A 24,117-nucleotide genomic window follows, 5' to 3' on the forward strand; every position below is an offset into this window, starting at 1 on the left:
CTGAAGAACCTAGGGGCAGGCCAGAAATAAAGATGCAGATGTAGAGAATGGACTTGAGGACACGGGGAGGGGGAAGGGTAAACTGAGATGAAGTGAGAGAGTGGCACTGACATATATATATTACCAAATGTAAAATAGATAGCTAGTGGGAAGCAGCTGCATAGCACAGGGAGATCAGCTCAGTGCTTTGTGACCACCTAGAAGGGTGGGATAGGGAGGATGGGAGGGAGATGCAAGAGGGAGGGGATATGGGGATATATGTATATGTACAGCTGATTCACTTTGTTACGCAGCGGAAACTAACACACCACTGTAAAGCAATTATACTCCAATAAAGATGTTAAAAAAAAAAGATACATCCAGTATGATTCCATTTATAGAAAATTTAAAAACACATAAAACTAAGCAACGTATGTTTTATGAATACAAAAATGAATATGTGTGGGACTTCCCTGGCAGTCCAGTGGTTAGGACTCTGCGATTTCACTGCCATGAGCCCAGGTTCAATTCTTAGTCGGGGAACTAACGATTCCTGCGAGCCGAGAGGACTGGCCAAAAAAAAAAAAAAAAGAATATGTGGTAGAGCTACATATAAAGAAAACTAAAGAAACAGTGAAACCAAAGTTTCTGAAGAGGGAGGAAAGATATGGGAATAAAGGCATACAGGCGACTTCAAAGTGAAGTGATTTTTTTTTTAAAGCGGATGGTGGCGGGACTTCCCTGGTGATCCAGTGGGTAAGACTCCTCGCTCCCAATGTAGGGGGCCCAGGTTTGATCGCTGGTCAGGGAACTAGATCCCGCATACATGCTGCAACTAAGAAGTCTGCATCCATAACTAAAGATCCCTCATGCCGCAACTAAACAAGTTCCTGCATGCTGCGACTAAAAAAGATCCCGAGTGCCTCAACTAAGACCCTGAGCAGCTTAAATAAATGTTAAAAAAAAACAGTGTATGGTGGTTGCTGGTGGCACTGCTCTTCTTTGTACCCTACCCATATTTTATAAATATTCTGTATCTGCTCATATTTAATAAAAAAAATCTTTTTAAAAATCTAAGATTCTAATGATAGCACCTTCTGGCAGGAACATGGCTTCCAGCATGTACCCCCACGTACGTGGTCCCAGACCTCAGAGGAAGAGTGATTGTAAAACTTTCTGTACACAGCTCTGCAAGTATAAGGCTCAGGGGTTAAGGACTAGACATCGGTGGCAACAAACCTGGGCACAAATTCTGGATCTGCCGCTTCTAATAATAACAACCTACTTCCTAGGGTTGTTTGTTGTAAGCGCTAAGTTCAACGAAATAATTCATGGAAAAAGCTTAGCAGTCTCTGCACCCAGTAAGTGCTCTAAAAGTGTTAGTTTCTATCAGTAGCAGCTGTGTGACCCTTGGGCAAATGAGTTAATCTAAGCCTCAACTTCCTCATCTGTAAAGTGGGGGTAACTAATACCTAACCCACAGGGTGGTGGGAAGGATTAAATCAAGAATAATGTATGTAAAGCACTCGGCAGAGCGTCTGGCACAGACTCAGCCTTCAATTAGTTCTATTATTATCATTAATAAATCCCTGCTCAGTTTCCCAGGAATTATCCTTAAACACCTGGTCCTTGGCCAAAGCCACACTCCTTACTCTGTCGTACTTAAAAGTAACTCCAGCTGAGCTGCGCTGCTATTTAAACATACAAGCTGCTGCCTGTGGAGAAGCCTGGTGTTCGGAGTCACTTGGATCCACTTGGGGCGCACGTGGCTGTCACGATATCAAGGGGGAACGGGGTCACTTTGGGTGGGGGGGAGACAGGTCATTTTCTTTTAAAACGTCAGATGCAGCAGCAGAAGCAGCAGCAAAGATCCAATCAAATCAAATCTCTTTGAGTGTCTATTTTATATTAGGCGTTGTCTGGGAGACAGAAGAGATTTGTTCATTGTGCCAGTATTGACTAAGCTCCTGCTCAGGTGACGTGGACTGAGCATCTGCCAGGTGCTCTGTCAGATGGAGGAGATACAGAGACGCGCAAGCCCAGCCTTCAAGGAGCGTACGGTCAACTGGGGGAGTCAAATTTTAAACAGAGATCACCCAGTGAGAAGACAGCATGACAGAGGCACCCTCGGGGGCTGAAGGAGAGAGGATGAGGTCATGTCAGCCCGTGGGGGAGGGGGATGTTTGTGAAGCCCCTCAGGGGAGAAGCTTGGGCTGAGCACTAACACACAAGTAGGGGTTGGCCAGTGAGGTGAGCACATTTCAGGCAGAGGGAACAGAACACAGAAAGCCCTAGAGGCAGGAGACAGTGTGGCCCATCAGAGAATTCCAAGTAGTTTGGTTTGGTGGGAGTGTGAAGCCTGATGGGAGTAGCAAATGATGGGTCTGGAGCGGTGGCTGAAACCAAGCCATCGTGGCAAGGAGTTTGCCCTTGACCTGAGGTATGGGGAGCGGTAAAGGATTAGTGGGAACCCAGCATTACAGGAAGTGTAGTAGGACAGCTGGTGGAGCGTGTCCACGAGATGGACCTAACTGGCCGCTGGAGGGCCAGTTAAGAGGCGCTTGGGGGTCTGACCCATGAGAGCAGCAATACAGATGAGGAGGGAAGATATGGTGTTAGGAAAACTCCCGTGGGTGATGGGGTGGGACAATTCATCCCAGCTGGGACACAGACGGACAGAGAGAGGTGTGAGACCATCCCTCTCCCCATGGGATTTTAAAATCTAGTTAGAGAACAAGAACCGGTAGCACCGGGTTCAGGTGGCACCCGTCCAGGGAGGGAACAGGAGTAGGAAAAAGATCTTTCACTGAATACCCTTTTGCACTTTGAACCCTGACTACATTACCTATTCAAAAATCAATAAAATTAGAACTGAAGAATAGCACAGACAAGTTGACAACGGTAGAGTTCCCTGTGGGCTTGAAGAAGGCTTCAAGGGGGAAATGGAGATTCAGTGTAGAGGTGGTGTCCTGTCCCAGGGGTTGCTGGGCCGGCACAAGGGGTTCTGCCCGACACGGACACCTCATCAGTTCTGCAACTGCCCCAGCTAAGCAAAGACTGAGGGCCGCAGAATGGGGAAGTGTTCGCCATGACACTGTTGAACCATCCTGCAGGCTGCATCTTCCCTGATACTTTGTCTACCTTCCACTCCAGCAAGAAAGAGGGAGCACAGTTAGAAACAAAGGCGTGGTACAGGCATATCTCGGAGATATTGTGGGTTCAGTTTCAGACCACTGCAAGAAAGTGAGTCACACAATTTTTTGATTTCCCAGTACATATAATAGTTACGTTTATACTATACTGTAGTCTATTAAGTGTGCAATAGCATTACGTCAAAGAAAAAGGAAAAAACCTTAATTTAAAAATAACGCTGTTGGGAAAATGGCAGTGACAGACTTGCTCAACACAGGGTTGCCACAAACCTTCAATTTACAAAAAAACCCTGCAGTATCTGTGAAGCAAAATAAAGCAAAGCACAATAAAACGAGGTATGCCTGTAAAGCTTAGTTACCAGCTGTTGCCAAGTGCTTAAGACTCACCTCTTCCAGGAAGGCCTCCCTGACTGACTCACACAGAATCACCCAGGTCACTCCAACTCCCTCATCCTGGCATTGCCTTGTAGTCCCTTGCAGTGTGGTTTCCCTTTGTTCCTTTTTTTTCCCTCCTGGAGAGAGACTTGGGGTTAAGTTGAGCGCTTCCCAGGCATCTGCTCTCTCGATCCAACCTGGCTGTCTAAGGCTTTCTCTCTGGTGCCTGCAGTTCCTCAAGGTACTAACCAAATCCTAAAATGAAACAAGACACCTGTGATTAGCCTTGGCAGTAAGGGACTCGGTCTCTGGTTTGTTTGCTCAGCATGCGAGAGATGGGAGAGTCCCTTAGAATGGACACATAATCTGATGCCGATGGAAGTCAGAAGACTTTGGGTTTAAGGATTCCTGCTCTCTGAGTAAGAAACGATTCCCAGAAGTGTGGCCGGCAAGGTCGGGGAGGTCACCAGCCTTGGGGAAGAAACTGCCCCTATTGAACACAGTCCTTTGTCAAGAGCAGGGCTTCACATGGTCCTCCCCGCAGTGTAGCTCCCTCACCTTCAGGCTGGCCACCAGGTCCACTGGCAAGTATGCCCATTGGCCCTCACCCACTCATGCCCCACCTGCTGCTGCTGGGTGTTCATTCCTAACTCTTTTTCCTCCAGCCACCCTTGGGATTGCAACACATCAGACCATCTCGGTTTTAGTAGTGAGATGACGCCAGAAATCCTCTTATTCTAGGAAGACTTCCTAGGCTGAACAAATTGGACCTGTTTTCCTGGCCTCACCAGTCAGAACACAAATTTACCTTCTGTCCCTGGTATAAGGGAACTAAGGCTTCACCCAGTGCATTGTCTATCAAACTGCTGATTGCAACTCATTATAGGATTGTTAAATAAATTTAAAGTGTTGCAAGTCAGCATGAAAAAAAAAATTCTTTAAAAGATCAGACTAGGGCTTCCCCAGTGGCGCAGTGGTTAAGAATCCGCCTGCCAATGCAGGGGTCATGGGTTTAAGCCCTGGTCTGGGAAGATCCCACATGCCATGGAGCAGCTAGGCCTGTGCGTCACAACTACTGAGCCTGTGCTCTAGAGCCCGTGAGCCACAACTACTGAGCCTGCGGGCCAGAACTACTGAAGCCCACACGCCTAGAGCCCACGCTCCGCAACAGAAGCCACCACAATGAGAAGCCTGTGCACTGCAACGAAGAGTAGCCCCCGCTTGCTGCAAAGCCTGGGCGTTGCAACGAAGACCCTACGCAGCCAAAAGTAAAAAAATTAAAAAAATAAATAAATGTATTAAAAAAAGAAAAAGATTAGACTAGACTAGAACAAAAAAGAAAATACCAACTGCCATTACATCACATGTAACATGGGTAAGTATTGTTTCGTTCAAATTTCATTTCAGTTATTATAAATACATATATAGAGTGTACTGAAAGTTCAGGTAGCACCCAAACTTTCAGTACCAGAAACCAGGTAGTATGGTTTTAAGCTTCAATAACTTCAGAAGTATAAATGCTACAGACTTACAAAGAACATCATTTGAAAGTTTTATTTAAATTTCTTTCACCTTATTTTTATGAATTTTGAATAATAAATTTTTATTTTAATGTTTGTCTCTGTCCATTGAAGATGATAAACATTTCCTGATACAAAACTAAAATGAAAAATTTGTTATTCAAAATTCACATAGGTAAAAGAAATTTAAATTATTACATTTTCAAATGATGTTTTTTGTTAGTTTGTAGAATTCATACCTCTTATGCGATTAAAGTGTAAAACTTTTCTAAGGATATTCCCTGGCGGTCCAGTGGTTAGGACTCGGCACTTTCACTGCTGGGGCCTGGGTTTATACTTCTACTTTGGCCTTACCACAGTCTGTCCTCTCTCACACCTTTGTGAACTCCTGGACCAGAGAGGACAGGTTATTTTCACCTTTTTAATCACTTGCAAAGTCTAGCACAAGGTTCGTATGTAGCAGGTATTCCATAAACCCTTGTTAAATGAGATGAGGCCGGTAGGGTTAACATGGCCCCTTTAAAGCTACAAGGGTGAGGGCTGGCTTCACTAAATGATGTTTTTTTTTTTTTTTTTTTTTTGTGGTATGCGGGCCTCTCACTGTTGTGGCCTCTCCCGTTGCGGAGCACAGGCTCAGCGGCCATGGCTCATGGCCCAGCCGCTCCGCAGCATATGGGATCTTCCCGGACCGGGGCATGAACCCGTGTCCCCTGCATCGGCAGGCGGACTCTCAACCACTGCACCACCAGGGAAGCCCTAAATGATGTTTTGAATGCACTTACACCAACAAGCATGTGAGTTATATGATCTGCTGTTACACACCAGCGTGGCACTTAGACTAGGTCTGAGTCCACTACTCTCATTTGACAGTGAGGCCAGAGTGGTTAGGTGACTTCTCTTGTGTCACACAGCTCACAGCTCTCCCAACTCCCAGGCCACTGCTCTGTTCCCACCCTCCTACCTCCCCCTTGGAGGTCACCTGGGGAGTTTGGGGACCAGGTTTGGCTCTCCTGAGCCTGGGGCAGGGCAATTTTCCAGAACCTCCCAATTCCACTCATAGACAACCTCCCCCCTCCCCACTCCTCCCACCACCCGCCAGGGCTTGCCCTCCTCCAACTCCCACCTAGGACTACAAATGCTTTAAAGATGCCGCAAATCAAAGTCCCAGGTAAAGTTTCGCCTTTGTGAAAGCCGGGGTGGGGGTGGGGGTGGGGGGGTGTTAGTTACCAAGAACGTGCTCTTGCTGGCCAGGTGGCCTCTTGTAACAAAGTTTCTTTCTGTTTATCAGTGGAGCTGCTGACCTCCTGGAGACGTGGGGACCAGGAAGTTAGCAGTGGCAACACCACCAACAGGGATGTTTGCTTAGGTTGGTCAGACTACCGTTCAATTACAGGTTTATTCTTTGAAAAGTGATGACTGTTGCCGCTCTCACTGGGAGCATGTGTGTGGAGGAGCTAACACCACGCTGGGGGTGGGGGGACGACAGGTCAATTTCAAGCTACTGGTTGGGGGGAGGGAGCCAAGAGGCTGTTTTGGACAAACGATTCTCCGTTTCTTCCCTGCCAGCACTTTCTGGACATCAAACCCTGCCTACATTTCACTTCCTCTGTTCTCATGCTGTGAACAAAGTAGCAAACTATCTGGTCCAAACTCCTCCTCCCACCTCTGACCCTTTGAATTACAGAATGCTGGGAGGTTTTCACTTTTCTCCATAATTACACTTTGAAGACACTTCAGCTTTCCCCCAAGACTAAAGCTGCAGTACGTGGTTATTTTCCCAGAAAGATGCACTGAAAGTTGTTTCAGTAGCTAGTCTGTCAGGTTTTCTCCCTGGTAGATGCAGGTTTATGTTTTGTTTGCATAGCATTTTAAGCTTTAGTTACCCAAACAGATTTTTCCATTGAAAAACCCAACCCAACTTTACTCACACTGTACACCTAGAATATGCTTGGCATATAGTAGGTGCTCAGTAAATATTTCTTGATTTATTCCAAGTTTGTAAAAGTCACTGAAAATCAAAATAATATGTGACCAAGCAGGAAGTTCAACAGCTCACAGGTTTTTGTTACTGGATGGAGGACCTCCAGGCCCTGCCAGGTGAGGCAGGGATGTGCAACTATCTCAAACTGAGCCTTGAGACTCCTTGGAATCCAGGGATAAAGGAGGACCCCAGGTGGGTATGAGCTGGGATTCCCTAATTATCTAGGAACCCTGGTGACAATCAGGCTGGGTTTGAGAGAAGGCAAAAAAAAGAACTTGGATTGAGTCTTATCATCCTTTGATTGTCAGAGGAAGGGGAACGGGTGGGGGAGTTTAACAGGAGGGGTATTCCTGCAGGCTTGCGCTGGTCTCCAGATTGGGGGGCAGGTGATGGTGAGGACAGAACCGAAGTTTTCCCTTCTGTCCTCACCGCACAGGGTGCTCCTGGCAGTAGGACTTCTGCCTAGGGCCACTGGATACTCAACGTGCCACACCCTGAACTCAGTGTCTGTGCCCTGCCCCCTAAGCTAGCCAGCCTTCCCAGTTTCCCCACTGCTGCCAGTAGTGTCGAGATCCTGGAAACAACTCTTGGCCCTGCTCTACTCCCAGGCACGGAGTTTCTAAACAGTTTTCAACATCAGGTTCACTCCATGCCCATGCCCAAGTCCTGCTGATTCATTCTCTGCCTCCCAGATCCTTCTCTTCCTCTCCACTTTTAAAAACCGTCATCTGAGACTGTGCTCTTATCGCCCAATATCTGGAGAATCAGCAGACGCTGCCTGCCAGCGTCCTCTGCCTCAGGCCTCTCTCTCTTTCACAATCAGAAGAGCCATATTCATATTGCTTTAGTGCCATTTGATTGTAGCAGAAACATGGCCTGGGCAGTCTGCTTCCTGTTTGCTACTCACCCTCACCGTCTATCTTTTCCTCTTCGAAGTGTTTCCCTTATATTCTTGCTAAGCTAGCCATGTTCCCTTTCTCTCAATTCTTACCTGAAACTCCCCTCCTCGGAGGAGCCTTCTTAGACTAAGGTGCATCTTACTGCCCTCAGTATCTGGGTGTATTTGTTTCCAAGTTTCACTGCCCATGTTTCCCCACGTGGGACTTCCTCACTAGATTTTTAGTGGGGAGGGAGAACCAACAAGTCTAGACGTTGCGCCACATAGATTCTGTTTTCTTTCTTCTTCCCAATCCTTAACTCCTCGCCCCCAATCTTTTGCCTCTTGTACGCTTTTCCCTACCAGTTCACCCAGCTTTCTAATCCCTGCAGCATCCCTCTGTCCTGAGGTATTTGGTTGTTAATTCCACTGCCCTGATCTGTCTGCTCTTTGTTTTCTATCGTATGCAGAGCTGAGGGTGAGGATTGGGTTTCCTCCTTTCTTCAAATCTCTACCTAGGGCTCAGGACCAGGTTGCACAGGGCACAGGAGAATAACCTGACCTCCCAGGGCTCTCAGGTGCCACAAAAGAGTCTTATAACAGTCCTTTTTCTCCCCAGACTGAGCCCATCCTTGTTCACTGGGCAAGCCTTTTACACAGCACAATTACAGCTTTGAGCTCAACGCAGTGACAGGCAGTGCCCTGCACTTGACCTCCCATTTATTCAAACCCTCACTCTCATTCCCATCAAAAGAAAGGACATTTTGGGCCTTCCCAGAGAGGGGCAGAGGGGTGTAGGAGGAGCCAGGTTCGCCCAAATCTTTGGCACAGTCACTGGGTCCCTCTGGTACACAGAAAGCCACTTTGGCCTTCAGCTTCACTTCTAGGGCTGGAGATGTCAGAACACATCCATGGAGCCAGAGGAGGTTCAGGACAATACCACCGCCATTTTTAATATTACTACTTACCATATCAACAAACAGTTGTCTTTTCCATTTTACACATAAGGAAACTGAAGCACAGGGAGGTTTAGTAACCTCACCAAGGTCACAGAGCTAGGAAGTGGCAGAGGCAGAATTTGCTCCCAAGCACATGTCTTTCCAAAGCCCACTGTCTTAACCATGACACCAAGTGCTGCGTTGCACTTGGAGCGTTGCCAAAGCATTTTCATATACTCCTTGTCATTTGCTCCCACCCAGGGAGTGTTCATGTGATCTGGCCAAGGCTAGACAGCTAAATTGGTGACAGAGCTGAGCCAGCTCTCTGCCTCCATTATACCCACTGCCTCTGCCCTAGGGTGAGCTGCCCCTCTGATTCCTAATTTCTGTTCTAGACAATGGCTACATGGGCTAAGCCCATGGTCACATCTCCTGTTCAGTTTTCTCCCAACTGAATTTGGACTAAGATGTTTTTGATCTCAGAGGGCATTTGACATTCCTCAGGACTTCCCCTTTTCAGGTGTGAGTTCTTCCGTTCTGCTGTGGGTAGGAATCAGCTGTTCTGCTAACTGTGGTTAGTGATTACCAAGGATGAGGCCATCTCAGGCAGCCCAGTATCCTTCATGGTTCCTTTGACAGACCTGCCCTGCTTACTGCCCTGGTGCCCCTGAAAGTAGTTTTCTCTTGTTACCTCTGGGTGCCTAAAGTGAATGTCATTGTTGAGAAACAGGAGCTAGGGAAGCACCTGCAATGATACTGGCTTCTGCTGGATAATTTGAACTAAAGTATATTTCAAACCCCTCACATTAGCTTGTATTATCACACGCATTTGCCTGTCTAATCTTTTCACCCTTCCTGTGATGGGCAGAGACACAGCTCATCGTAGGAGAGGAGAATGAGGCGGGGGTAGTGCACACACATCTCTGGCAAAATGAGTCCCAGGTTCCTTGGTGTGTCCAGAGTTGTTAACTTCATGCAGTGTCTGTAAACTGCATTTGTGGGTCTGGCAGTGCACTAAGAGGGCAGCATTAAAATCCTCCCTGTGAATGTTGCAATGGGTGGTTGGCTAATAGCGGGGTCTGTTCTGCACTTTGCTGGCAAATTGACACCCTCCCTCCACCCCCATACACACAGGAGAGCCCTGTCCTACCCGCTGCCAAGGTCGGGGTCTGGGATGACACGGTCTGGGATGACTGGCTCTGGGGACAAGTAACAAACTATTTCTCCTTTCGGTTAGCCTGGGGTTTGGAACAAGTGACAGGGAATCAGGAAGTTGGTGACAGTCACAATCATGAACACCCATCAGACTCCCTCCCCACAATACCGTGTACACAGCTCCCGCCCCGCAAAGGCCCAAGCCTCCAGAGGAAGAACATCTGAGGCCCTACGCCCACCGGGAGGCTTCTCACCGCTAGCCCCTTCTGCTCAGGGGCAGCGTGGCACCGGCAGGAGGAAACCTCTCTGAAAGATTTTCTGTAGCGGAGAACAGGGGGTGGCCCAACGTGGGGAGATGGGCACAGAAGGGGTGCGGGGGGATGGGTGGGTGAAGGGCAGAGGCCAGAGGGTCCCGAGAGAGTGCGCTGTCTAGTCCCTCTTCATCCTACCCCTCCAGGTCCCAGAGACCTGAGCTTTTCTTTCGTCCTTTCAGGAAGGCGCAAAGGTAGAGGGGGTCCTACCGAGGCAGGAGCTAGAGGCCACCACGACAGATGGACCAGCCCGGTCCTGTCCCTTCATTTTACTGTCGGGGGGTGGCGAAGAAGAACAGGAGGAGTAGAAGGTGGGCGGAGGGGGGAGGTGGTGAGCAAGGACTTGGCAGAAGCGAGCTCGACTGGCGGGAAGTCGCGAGAAGCAGGAGAGCTCTGGGTTCCAAGTCCAGGGGAGGGTCGCGGGCTGCTTCTGCCGCTTACCTGTCGCGCCCAGGAAGAGCCACAGCCGCGCGGCCGTGCAGGTCGCGGGTTTCCCGACGGGAAGTCCTGGAGGGCGGGGCCGGGGCGGGCCCTGCACTGCCGCTGGGGCGCGTCCTCCCCGCCTCTCCCGGGCCAGGTGCAGGCGGCCATCCGCCGCGCCCCCGAGCGCTGCAGCGCGCCGCGGAACGCCCGGCTGCCCCGAGGTCGCCCCCGGCCTTCTGCACCCAGCCCGCCGCCGCCGCCGCTGCTGGGAGCCCGGCTGCTCCAGCTTCTCCGGATCTCAGCAGACCCCGGGGGGCAGCCTCCGTGGCCAGGTTCTCAGCGCCGGTAAAGATTGGAGTGTCCTAGCCACCCCAGAGACGACAGGCATTAGCCGAGCCGCCGGCGGCGGAAGCAGCTTGTTTATGGAACCGCAGCGTGTGGCGCGCGGGCTGAGGGGCTGCGCTGGCTGAGGGGCTGCGCTGCCGGAGCGCTCAGAGCCGGGCAGAGAGGCGCCCCTGGGCTCCGTCCCAGGTTTGCTTCTCATCGCCGCGGTGGTCCCTAGCAAATGACTCCTCCCCTCCATCCAACAGTGAGAGCAGGGAATTTGCTGTGTGCCCCGAACAATGCTAAAAAAAGCCTTCATGTGCCAGGTCTCAGGTAAATCCCAGCCCTAGCAAATACCTACGATTATTGTGGAATATACATGGGAGGCGGCTGATAACACAGCTAGCAAGTGCTCCTCAAAAGTGTGGTTCCTTGACCAGCAGCGTCAGCGTCATCGGATAATTTGTGAGAAATGAAGATTCTTGGGCCCTACCCCAGACCTAAATAATCCGAAACTCTGGGGATGGGGCCCAGCAATTTTATCTTTAAAAGCCCTCCGGGTGATTCTGGTGCATACTCGACTTTGAGAACCACTGAACGAGTAGAGACAGAATCCAAATAAGTAAGTTCAGTTCCTACAGCCACGCTCTGAATCATCCGCCTCGGGCTGCTCACCGGCTCAATCCAGCTCTAAGGTTCTGTGATGTAACCTTTTGGGTCCTTGTCTCAGTAATAGAGAAGGACCACTCCAAATAGCCGATAATTTGGAAATTTTCTGGCGTAGAAAGTTCGACCACCAATTCTGGTTTTCTTCTGTTTTGATATTTAAACGCGTTTGTATTTCTAAGTCTGTAAGACCTGGGAGCAGGGGCGTGGGTGGGTAGATCTGAGCAAGAAGGCAGTTGTGACATGAACTGGGAAGGGCAGGGGAAGCTACTGGGGATTAACAGTTGGATGGAGAGAAGTAACCTTGTTTTCTAATCTGGGACCCCAGCGTAGAATTGAGCTATTCAGAAGGAGGCCAGAGTTATTCCAGTGATGGATTCTGGAGAGAGGAGGCCAGTGGGGCATGGAGAAGAAGATCTTGCCTAGCCACACTAGATCAGGAAGCAGGTGAAGGATGGACATTCCCAAAGGGGTAGAAAATGGAGGCATCCACTCACTCTCAGCCTGGTCACCTATCTCCTCCCCTAACACCAAGCATCTGAGTAATCCCACCTCCCCCCCCCCCCCAACTCCCTTCCTTTCACATTAGAGACTCTGTCTGGGGTTTAATCCCTAAACAGAGACTTTCTACAGAGTTTGCCTTGATCATCCGTTTTGGTTCCTTTACAGACCCTCAGGGTTCATTCTCGTTCCCACTGCTCCAGCTGCCACCCTTGTCACTTGCCTGATTCCACAGCTATTTTTCTCAGAATAAGGGCATTTCCTGTTGAAGACTGTGGGATGCTGCCCTTCATTTCTCTCTTTCCGGGGACTCGACACTCCTGTGCGCGTCTGACCCTATAGTCTTTGCACCACCCTTCCTCTTGATCCTGATCTGACCCTTGAGCCTTAGTCAGGACCCAGCCTGACCTGAGGGTGATGGGCTCGTCTGGACTCACAGCCTCAGTTCTTCCCCAGGACAGAGTCATGACTGCTAACCCCATCCCGGAGTCCCTGAGAGGCTGATGCCCAAGGAAGCAGCATTGGTCTGTGTTGCGTGTTCCACATTCTGGAAGCAAATTACTCATTCAGTTTTACTTTACCTGACTCTGATTTTAAACATGACTTTGAGTCCTCAGAACAATGAGCTGCCTGATTTGGAGGTGCATGTAGTCCACAGGATGTGTGACCACACTGACTGAGCTGTTCTTTTTTAAAACAATTAATTAATTAATTTTTGGCTGCGTTGGGTCCTTGTTGTTGCACACAGGCTTTCTCTAGTTGTGGTGAGCAGGGGCCACTCTTGATTGTGGTGCACGGGCTTCTCATTGAGGTGGCTTGTCTTTGTTGTGGAGCATGGGCTTTAGGTGCGCGGGCTTCAGTAGTTGTAACACGTGGGCTCAGTAGTTGTGGCGCACGGCCTTAGTTGTTCCGCAACCTGTGGGATCTTCCTGGACCAGAGCTCGAACCCGTGTCCCCTGCTTTGGCAGGCAGATTCTTAACCACTGCGCCACCAGGGAAGTCCCATGACTGAGCTGTTCTGTCCTCACAGGAAGGACTGGAGGCAAGCCACACAGAATGACTGCATGGCAGGCCACTTAAAAAATAGTTTTCTTTAATTGAAAACATTATAAAGGCACCTGGTTGAAAAAAATTCAAGCACTAGCAAAAGGTATACAGTGAAAGATACATTTCATTCACTCCTCTCTGGAAATCATCTGTGCCTACTCATGACTGAAACTTTCCATCATTAAACTCTTCTGCAGGGCAGGCTTGGATTCCCCACTCCTCAAGAAGTCCTGTGAATTTCTTTCTTTCTTTCTTTCTTTTTCTTTTCTCAGAATCTTATTCTTATTTCTTGCCATTTTAGTTTCTGTTTTTGGGTGTTCTGAAGTTTCGCTTTTCACAGCAGTGTACTTCAGGGGTTTTCCCCCAGAAAGGCAGGAAGTGTGGTGGGGAGCAGATCGGTGGAAGCAAGCGAGACAAGAACAGCTCTGGGAGGCTATTGACATCAGCCTTGGTCCTGGCGACGGGATGCCCACCTCCGGCTGGGGCAGAATGAAGGAGACCTGACCACCAGGAGGAGGTGCTGGCTTCACTTGGGAGGGAAAGTTTGACCGAGAAGCTGCCACGAGCACCCCAGGGAGGTCAGGAGGGAAGGCAGGCCCACCCACCCTGCCCCAGACTGTACCCCTCCCCCACCCTCTGCAGGTGCCTGACCAGCGGAAGGAACCTAACACGTCCCTTGAACATCTTTAGTCTCAGTTTCTCATCTGTAAGGACTAATGATGCCTTAGGGGTGGTTGTGCAGGTGGAGCTGAGAACTGATGCGAAAATGGCATAGTTCAGGTCCTCTGTTACATCCGTTTATCTCTTTTCTCCCCCTATTTCCCCCTTCCTCTTTCTCATCTCATTCCCGTGCTCTGAAGAGAAACCATCAAAGCGAGAAATGTTTTAGGAGCCCAAGCAGAGCTGTTCCAAGTTCTGCCGTAATCACTCATGCATCACAGTTCACTCTGCTCTCCGGGCCTCAACTTCCTCATCCGTAAAAAGGTATAATATTATTTTTACTGTTGAGTTGTTACATTAAATAAGTAAAACGTTTAACCCAGTGCCTGGTATACAATAAGCACACAATAAATGTTAGGATGTCAGTCGTTATCACTAGCTGTTGTCCTTCTTCCCTTGCTACCTTCAGCAATACCATGTTAGCCCACCATGCTTTAGCTCTGTGCTAGGTATTGAGTAGGACCAGAGACACGAAAGTAAACAATCTACTTCCTTCTCCTCAGGACACCCTTAACCTAGGAAGGGAGGTTGATAGACGTAAAAAGGATTAGGACAGGGCAGAGCCAGGACTCTAAAGCGAGGCAAGTGCTTTGGGTTTAAAATTGAAGGGGGCACCAGAAACTCAGTAATCAAGTAGTATATAATGTAATATTTAAAAACATCAAAATTAGTGCAAAAGATATCGATGATGAACAAAATATGAACAATTTAAAACAAAGAGTAGTGCTCTGCTGAGCCATATTGGAGCCTGAGGTAAAAGAAAAGATGTGGACCCCATGTCCATGCTTTTTTCCTATTAATTTTTTTTGGCCTCGCTGCACAGTTTGCGGGATCTTAGTTCCCCAACCAGGGATCGAACCCAGGCCCTCATCAGTGAAAGAACAGAGTGCTAACCACTGGACCACCAGGTAATTCCCCCATTTTTCTTTTATATAACTGAAGCCTCCTTATATCATACAATGAATAATTGTTTACTCTCTTGGGAAACGTGGGAAAGGTGCATTATGACTAAGGACACTTCTACTTAAATTACACACGATTTTCTTCTTAAAAGCACTCAAGATACCCAGGATCTGTGTGTACTTTTTAAAAAAGAGAAATTTAATAATTGTGAAGAACATCTACATGCTTGCAAGATTTTGCTATGAGAACTCTTTCTGCTGAAAATGATGATATATTATTTATTTAATTTTTGATGGTATGCGGGCCTCTCACTGTTGTGGCCTCTCCCGCTGCGGAGCACAGGCTCCGGACGTGCAGGCTCAGCGGCCATGGCTCATGGGCCCAGCCGCTCCGCGGCATGTGGGACCTTCCCGGACCGGGGCACGAACCCGTGTCCCCTGCATCGGCAAGTGGACTCAACCACTGCGCCACCAGGAAAGCCTGATGATATATTATTGTTTAATAACTTTTTTTAAAAAAGAAAGAGATATGCACATTGAACCTTCTGAAACAAAGGTAATCGTATCTCAACCTGACAAAAATATAAGAATAAACTCTCCACCAGAGCAAACTCTCCCCCAGCTAACTGCAAAACCTCTGTTATCTATCTAAAAAATAAGAGAGGAGGTTCCTATCTTCTTAGGTATTTGAACAGACGATACATTTCCTTACAGAAGGTTGAAATATATATGATGGCACTGGAGTGTTGTTTAATATTGTTTCAGATTGACAGTAAAGGAGAGGTGATGGAATAACTCAATGGCAGGTCTAATGTCCTGATTTTTAATGTCCCCTTAGTGTCCTGAAGTTTTTGCCTCACTGCTTCTTAATTCCCATGGAATCTTATTTATTTATTTTCAATAGGTAACGTGCGTATGGCACAATGATCAAAAGTTCCTAAGTATAGTGAACTACTCCTATCCCTGGTCACCTAGTTTTCCTCCCCAGAAGCAGCCACTGTTAGCAATTTCTTTTGATTCTTTCTAGAAACATAGCCCAGAGAAGGAGTCACCCTGATTTTAGCAAGTACCTTAAATAGTAGCTTTTTTCTTTTCTTTTCTTTCTTTTTTTTTTCTTTGCCACACCATGTGGCATGTGGAACTTCCCTGACCAGGGATCGAACCCGTGCCGCCTGCAGTGGAAGCCTGGAGTCTTAACCAGGGAAGTCCAACTTTTTTCATTATATTGTCTGAAGTGGTTAAAGTTATTTTAAAAGCAATTAACTTACTGAGCGCTCTTTGTGCCTCTGATAGATTTCCAGTGGACTCTCTTGGGTTTTCTAGGCAGACGGACCTATGAACAGCATAGGATTTTGGCAAAGTGAAAACGGTTTTGGAGTGAGACCTGGGTTGAATCTCTGTCTGATTTTAAATCCAGCCTTTAAAAAATGTTGGCACTCTCAAAAAAAAAACAAAAAATAAGTTGGCACCCTCCAAAGGCAGCATGTAAGTACAGAGTGGTCCTTCCCCACAGGTGTGGTGGGTAGAGTGGGCAGAGGCCACACAGAACCAAGGACTGCTCCTCTGCCCTCTCCTGGGTTTGTTTGACCTGGATCTGCATAGATCCAGAGGGCTTTGATCTTGGGGATTTCTAAACAGCCAGTGACCAGGAGGAGAGACTGAAGGGGAAGCCCTAAGCTACCTTTTCTTTCTCCACGAATGGAATGTGAGTTGTGTTTGCTGAGAGCAGATTAAGATAGATTCTATTGTTTGAAATCATGGATTTATGGCTCTTTAAAGAGCTGCTAATTATCAGCAAGACCTACAACCTCAGCCCACCCCCCATGTAGTAGTGGGAAAAAACAGTCCAGCACATGGGAATGGGTACAGGTCTTCTCACAGATGGGACCCACTGCCAGACAGGGAGTTGGTGGTATTGGGTGAGGAGTGGTACTAAGAAACACCTATAGTTGGTGAGGAAAAAACCCACATTCTTACTTACTCATGGAATTTTATCAATTTGAAGGGATGCCCCAGGACATCTCTGATCCCTTTATCCACTCCATGGAAAAGATGACTGGAGATGTGGATTATCTAGTTTATTTATATCACATAATTTTTTTCAACAGGACCTCAGAGGAGCATGAATGAACTCCTTTATATCTTACACTACCAGGAAAAGACAGACCTGAGGTGGTGCCTTGATATAAGTACAGTCCTCCAGGCTGCAGTAAGATGGGACAGCATTACATTGTCATAACGAGGGATGAGCTTAAACTTTGAAAAGGTAATTGGCCCCACTTACTAATTATCAAGACTTAAGATATCATGGGGTTCAGCAGTTACGCGAGGTTTACGGAAAACTATACCAGGCTTGCCAAACTACCAAGTGACTTACCAGGTACAAAACAAGGATGCCTCGCGAATAGAAGGAGGAGCCCCACTGTGGGGAGCTGGAGACAGACTTAGGACCCTGATGGGCTCTGTAACGTGTTATCCTGTCCTGGCGTTCAGTACCCTGAGGAGCCCACAGGTGCTGAATTTTTTTTTTAATTAGTTAATTTTATTTATTTATTTTTGGCTGCATTGACTCTTTGTTGCGACGCGCGGGCTTCTCGTTGCGGGGCTTGTCTCGTCGCGGAGCACGGGCTCTAGGGGCGCGGGCCTCAGTAGTTGTGGCTCGTGGGCTCTAAAGCGCAGGCTCAGTAGTGGTGGCGCACGGGCTTAGTTGCTCCGTGGCATGTGGGATCTTCCAGGACCAGGGCTTGAACCCGCTTCCCCTGCGTTGACAGGCGGATTCTTAACCACTGTACCACCAGGGAAGCCCCAGGTGCTGAATTTGAAGGCAGTAGTGGTCAGGGTATTTGACCTCCTGGCATTTTTGGTCCCTTGGCCATTAGCTCAATATGGTGATCTCCTTGCCAGTGATGGGCAAAGAAGTGTGTCTACTGGGGGCCTGCGGGAAAGCTTTCCATTCCTTTGAATGAAACAGATACAAGAATAAGACAGCCTCTTAAAAGCCTATCTGAGAACAAAGCCCACACAGTGACAAGGTGGAGCAAAGGGATGACAGAACCTGGGCCACCACTGACACTGGTTTTTTTTTTTTTTTTTAATGTTTATTTATTTGGCTGCGCTGGGTCTTAGTTGCGGCATGTGGGATGTTTGTTGCCGCGTGTGAGCTCTTCATTGCCACGTGCAGGATCTTCATTGCTACATGTAGGATCTTTAGTTGCGATATGTGGACCTTTAGTTGTGGCATGCGAACTCTTAGTTGCGGCATGTGGGATCTAGTTCCCTGACTAGGGATCGAACCTGGCCCTCTGCACTGGAGCGCAGTCTTAGCCACTGGACCACCAGGGAAGTCCCCACCACTGACACCACTGAGCTGGAGCTTATACTGCTCATGGGGACCATCCTATCCTGGTATCTGTTATGTGAGATAACTCAGTGGGCTGTTCTGGAGCCAAGGGAAGGATAGGGGGCACCAGTCCAAAGCGACCCAGACCTCCTCTAAGGACATTCAGATTTTGCTTTGAGTGTACAAAAACTAGAATTTTCTATAGAACCTGGAGCACAACAGTGGAAACAATCCTACCTGGGGAGTCAGAGAACCTCAGAGCTGATATGACCCTCATCTTTTAACTCCCTGGCGAGGAAGCCACGTCTGAATGGGAGCCTTAGCCTGCTGCCCACGTGAGCAGCTCCTCTGAGCCCTCTCAGAGGAGGGAAGCACTGGAGCTGGGACTCATGCACCTCTTGCCTTCGGGACCAGAGAGTAGGAGCCCAGGGAACGTTCTGGAGGTGCCAGGTCACCTCGCCCATTCTTCACAGGGTTACCCCACAGTCAGATGCTATGGGGGAGGCACATCTCAGTATATGGGGTGGGAAGCCCTGATAGAACTCCCCCCAAGCAAAGGAAAGACTTGGAGAGTGACGGCATGGGGTCCCTCAGTTAGCTGGCAGTTCTGTAACCATGGGCAAATTGTTCAACCTCAGTTTTCTCTTTTTAAAAAGAAGATATTGAGGTGGGTCTGTTGTCGATTTTGATGAGATAATGTATGTAAATCACTTGTAATGTGCTCAGAATATAATGAATGGCTTTCCTGGTATGTGCCCATAACTCCTCCAGAAAGCCTCAAGTGCTTGTTTTCAGCGTTTGGGCAGGAGCCACACAGCTTTTTGATGAGCTTGGCTGACTGTGGAGTTTGGTCTGGGTTTGAGGCTGGGCAGGAATGACCACTTGGATCCAGTTCAGAGTTCTTTCGTGTTGGTTTATTCCCCAAGGAGCTGAAAGCAGTCCAAGGGATAGAAATGAGACCAGGGTACATCCAGGTGGCTCCCCATGGCCTCTTGTGTCAGTGCCCAGAGAAGCATCCCTCAGAGTTTGGTGACGTTGGCAGCCAGCGGGCAGGAAGACGTCTGCCAGAATGGAGGAGTGCAGAACTGCAGGTTGGCTGCCTTTGGACCCCGGGCACGGCACACCCAGAAACAACAAAAATACCTCGTAAGGCAATCATTCTGTTACTCAAGCCAGGTGACCCGGGTCTAAACTGCAAGCCTTGAAATGCTTCCTGGATCAGCCTTGGGGCAGTCTGTCTCCCCTTATCTGTCCCTGTGCTGCAGGTAGACAGCTGTTAGTCCGTAAAGAGCCTTATGAGTGGTGAGCAGGCGCCCCTTCCTCTGGGCAGGCGCAGACCTGTGTCAGGGCGTGGCTTGGCAAGCGAAGCGTGAGCCGGGTGCAAGCTACACAGCCACCCGGAGCGGTCTCGGAGTTCCCATCTCTGTCCACAGCCTGCCTCAGTGATCTCTGCCTCAGAGGCAAGGGAAGGGGCTTCACTCAGGGTGAAACCAGACTCGGGGGCAAACTCTAGGAATCTGCCTGCTTCGCCACTGTTGGTTTGCTGTAAGAGTAGACGCAGATCTGATGTCAGGAGCTGCGTGGAGGAGACTGATGACTACTTAGGACCCGAACTGCCTACTGAGCATGAACTTGTCAGTCTGTGAGGCTGACTCCTGACCAAATGCAGGAGAGCCTGGGGAGCTTGACTATGTACGGGGACAGACGGAGACTGGGACAGGACCGGTCAAGGGCAAAGGACCTTCTTTCTTCTTTGTCTAGCATGATTTCAGGGAACCACCTTTGATTCTTAGTCCATGGAGTTCAGATGAGGCCCACCTCACTCCCCAGTACCAAGGGTGGACCTACAGACGGAGGAGGGCCCTGCCTTGACCTCGCCCCGCTCAGCGGACAGCAGCGTCTACCTGTGGACACCACTGCACGTGACGATTGCCTGTAATCATCCGGATGTGGTGTCTGTCATCCTGGAGCAAAAAGCTAATGCTCTTCATGCCACCAACAACCTGCAAATTATTCCAGCCTTCAGCCTCAAGGATTCCCGAGACCACACTGTGCTGGGCCTGGCATTAGGGACTGGCACGCACACAACCGCAGCCCAGCTGCTGGGCTCCGGGGCTTGCATCCACGACACCATGTCAGACGGGCAGACCTTGCTGCACACGGCCATGCAGCGGCAGGACGGCAAGAGCATGCTCTTTCTCCTGGAGCACCAGGCGGACATAAACGTCAGGACTCAGGCTGGGGAGACGGCTCTTCAGCTGGACGTCAGAAATCAGCTTCCCCTTGTTGTGGCTGCCACACGCACGCGAGGAGCTGGCACATCTGGGCCAGATGAGAAGGGGAACGCCCCACCGTGGCTCGCACTGGCTCATAATCTGGAGGACATCGCATCCACTCTGGTCAGGCGTGGTTGTGATGCCACGTGCTGGGGCCCAGGACCTAGTGGGTGCCTTCGGACACTGCTGCACAGAGCCGTTGATGAAAACAAACGAGTCCATCGTCTGCTTTCTTATTCGCAGTGGCTGCGATGTGAATAGTCCCAGACAGCGTGGTGCTGATGGAGAAGGAGAGGAAGAGGCCAGAGGTGGGCGGACCCCCTTGCATTTGGCAGCCTCCTGGGGGCTGGGAGAGACGATACAGTGTCTTCTGGAGTTTGGTACCACTGTAAATGCACAGGATGCGGAAGGAAGAGCGCCTGTCCACGTGGCCATGAGCAACCAACGTGGCGTCGCCATTCAGCTGCTGATTTCCCACCCTGGCATCCGCCTGCATGTCCGACACAGGCAGGGCCTGACCCCCTTTGCCTGTGCCAAGACCTACAAGAACAACAAGGTGGCCGAGCCCATCCTGAAACGAGAGTCCGGGGCTGCTGAGCAGGTGGATAGCGAGGGCCGGAATTTTCTTCACGTGGCAGTTCAGAAAGTGTGCTGTTCCCGATCAGTGTCTAGGCTAACGTGAATTCCGGAGTCCAGGATGCTGCCAAGTTGACCCCTTTGCACCTTGCTGTCCAAGCAGGCTCAGAAATTCATATAAATATGTATATTTATGTATATCATATGTATGTGCAAAGATCCTCTGGCCACCGTGATTAGTTTAGGGTTTAGCACATTACCCAAGCCAGGCTACTCAGAGCCTTTCCTGAGATATTTCCTGGAACTAGCAAAAAAGATGACCCCCTCCCCCCAGCCCCACACCTCTGATCCCCTACCCCACGTGACCACTGATGGAATACTTAGCTGGGAAGGTGACGTAAGTTCAGAGCAGCTAATGGCCATCTTTGCTATTACATGAGGAAGGAGAGTCAGCCTGAGCATGAAGACAACACTAAGAAAGCAAAGAATAAAGGTAAAGCACGAGAGGACCCTAACGTTATATTTTGTACTCCTGGATCCTGCTCTACCTGAAGGCGTTTATTCCTAGATTTCTCCCTTCTTCCGCTTTCTCTTTTTCTCCTTTTCTTTTCCATTTTTTCCTTTCCTTTACTGTCTCGCCCTCCCTCCCTCCCTCCCTCCCTCTGTTCCTGTTCCCCCTCTCTTCCTTCCTTTCTTCTTTCTCGTTTTGGTTGAAATTTGTTTGAGTGTGTTTTTGTTACTTGCAACCCAAAAAATCTGACCAGGAAACAATGTGATGCACTGAATTAACTTACTGCTCTGGGAGAGAGGTAAAAGGCTCTCTATGTTCATTTAAAACCAGGCCTGGCAGAGAGACAGCAGAGGGAAACTCCTAATAAAAACTTAGGAAAGGACACTTCTGGCTCTCCAAGGAGCAGAGAGAGTTGAGTGGTAACTCATAGTGTGGCAGGGTATGGGGGACACTTACAGATTGGGAGGGATGGACCACCCATCCTTTTAGGCTTTAACCTGTGAGATATACTCGAACCAGACAATTTCCCAGGTATGACTTGGGAGATAGCTGGGAGACCAGGGAACTGGAGGGCTTCTGCTTGGGAGACGTCCCCAAGTCTAGAGAGGCAAGAGGCTGTTGCAGGGTCTGGCCTATCCCTAAGCCCCTCAGGACCTGGTATGCCTCAGACCCTGTTAGTGCTGGGTGAGCAGAGAGTTCACCATTTCTCCACTTCACTACTACATTCGGTTCAGGCCTGTTGACGTTCTGTGGCCAACCATGTCCCCCATGTTTGCTTTGGAGAGATTGTACCGAGTTCCCTAGTGAGGTCTTCCCTGTTGCATATAAAGAGTGCCTCTGTAACCTTCCTTTGTGCAAATCTTTGGCCATTTTCCTAGGGTTACCTGCTAGAAGTGGAACTTGCTGGGTCAAAGGCTATGAACATTATTAAGGTTTTTGATTCTTATTCCAGGAGGCACTATTATCCATTACGAGAAAAGAGATGTAAAAAGTCCCCACCCTTGTTGGCTAGGAGAGGGCTGATGGGTAAATAACTAGAGTAAGAGGTGACCTGTTTTTCAGAAAAACAGAGCCATATCACAATGTCTATAATAAATGGAATTAAGACCATAAAATGTGGTGTGGGTGCAGCAGATCACATAGCATTAAACAAATTGGACTGCCTGGTTCCCTGAAGATACATGGCTCAGAAAGCACCAGAAAGACCTAATGGGGTTATCAGGGTGCTTCCTTGAATATAAGAAGTGTCGGGACAGTAACAACTGAAGTTGCATTTACTGAAGGTGACTTTTGTGTAAACAGGGTTAGGACCGGAGGAGGGCAAAGAACTAGCATTTCTCTCTCAGGGAGCTCTTTGTTGAATGAGAGAGATCACCAGCTACAAATCAAATTATCCCAGGAGGGAAAGTCTGTCCTGGCGTAAGCAAGAGCGTCCTAACATTCTATCCACAGTTGGAATGGTTAATGCACGTGGAAGCTCCGTGGAAGCCGTAAAGCATCGCTGGCGTGGGGTGCAGTGGTAGGCACTAGGGGATCAGAGATGAAAACTCAGTCCCTATCTGTGAGGAGATATCAGTCTACTGCACAAACCTTCTAGAATGAGATAAGACCCATACTGTAATAGAGGGACGTTATGCAGGAGGTCCAGGATGGCACAAAGGAGGGAATGATTAACTTCCCTGCTGGAGGAAGAGGCGAGGTGACCTGGTTTGCAAAGAACGAGTAGAAGTTTGCCAGGTGGGCAAGTGGGGGAGACACAAATAGAGGGAGGGGCATACGTGTGACCTGGGTGGCCCCCAGAATTTGGAGTGCAAATAACATGCCCCAGCTTGTCCCCAGAATTTAGTGCTCTAGGTCCCTTGGCCTGCCAGAGCAGATCCAGAAGCTTAGCCTGGGGCCCTCTGAGGCTCCATTCTCTCCCCAGCATCCCTGTGGTCACTAGTGTTGAGTAGCGGCAGAGCTAGAGGGGTGCGGGGTAGGCGGGCTTGTTGCAGAAGGGGGCCAAAGTTAACGAGGAGGAGCCAGCCCCAGCCAGCTGGTCCTCAGGGCAAAGTTGGAGGCATGTGAAAGGACGAGGGTGCTGCAGCTATGTCTTGCCCTGAGAGGTCATTGCACTCCTGGCTGGACTGGTCAGAATTCCCTGTTTAAAACTCTTTTGGCTTTTCCACTAGGCCACTTCCAGCGGGTAAGCAGCCTCCTGCCCTAGGGGTGTGGAGTGCACAGATTCTAATTGTAGACGTCTGTATCTGTTTCTTATGACTGCTATGACAAAGTACCACAAACTGGGTGGCTTAAAACAGAAATTTATTGTCTTACGATTCTGGAGAAATCTGCAGGGTCATGCTCCCTCTAAAACCTGTAGGGGGACCCTTCCTTAACTCTTCCTAGCTTCTGGTGGTTTGCCGTCCATCTTTGTCATTCCCTGGACTGGAGACACATTGCTCCAATCCTCCATCTTCACGTGGTGTTCTCCCTGTGTCTCTCCGTGTCTTCACATGGCTGTCACTTTATAAGGACACCAGTCATATTGGATTCGGGACCTC

General features: G+C 49.1%; 2 protein-coding genes across 3 annotated transcripts in view; one reads left to right on the forward strand and one right to left on the reverse strand.

Moving 5' to 3' along the window:
- Positions 1 to 10,858, reverse strand: part of GALNT6 (polypeptide N-acetylgalactosaminyltransferase 6) — a 35,289-nt gene extending 24,431 nt beyond the window's left edge. The window contains exons 1-2 of one of the 2 annotated variants that reach the window (XM_067696572.1): positions 10,730 to 10,858; positions 3,519 to 3,761 (exon numbers count right to left, since the gene is read on the reverse strand). The gene's annotated coding sequence lies outside the window, so the exon portion shown is untranslated. The remainder of the gene's footprint in view (positions 1 to 3,518; positions 3,762 to 10,729) is intronic. The other variant, XM_067696573.1, reaches the window with a different exon arrangement.
- On the forward strand, positions 10,333 to 23,526 carry LOC137202908 (rabankyrin-5-like). Its single transcript, XM_067698697.1, is given in 9 exon segments — positions 10,333 to 10,347; positions 10,471 to 10,482; positions 10,866 to 11,056; positions 19,213 to 19,357; positions 19,477 to 19,486; positions 20,042 to 20,697; positions 20,699 to 21,125; positions 21,128 to 21,248; positions 23,499 to 23,526. Coding segments are annotated over 9 exon segments (1,605 nt in total).
- The last annotated feature ends 591 nt before the right edge of the window (positions 23,527 to 24,117 follow it).

The sequence above is a fragment of the Pseudorca crassidens genome, chromosome 11, assembly GCF_039906515.1.
Source record: "Pseudorca crassidens isolate mPseCra1 chromosome 11, mPseCra1.hap1, whole genome shotgun sequence".
Taxonomy (NCBI): Eukaryota; Metazoa; Chordata; class Mammalia; order Artiodactyla; family Delphinidae; genus Pseudorca; species Pseudorca crassidens.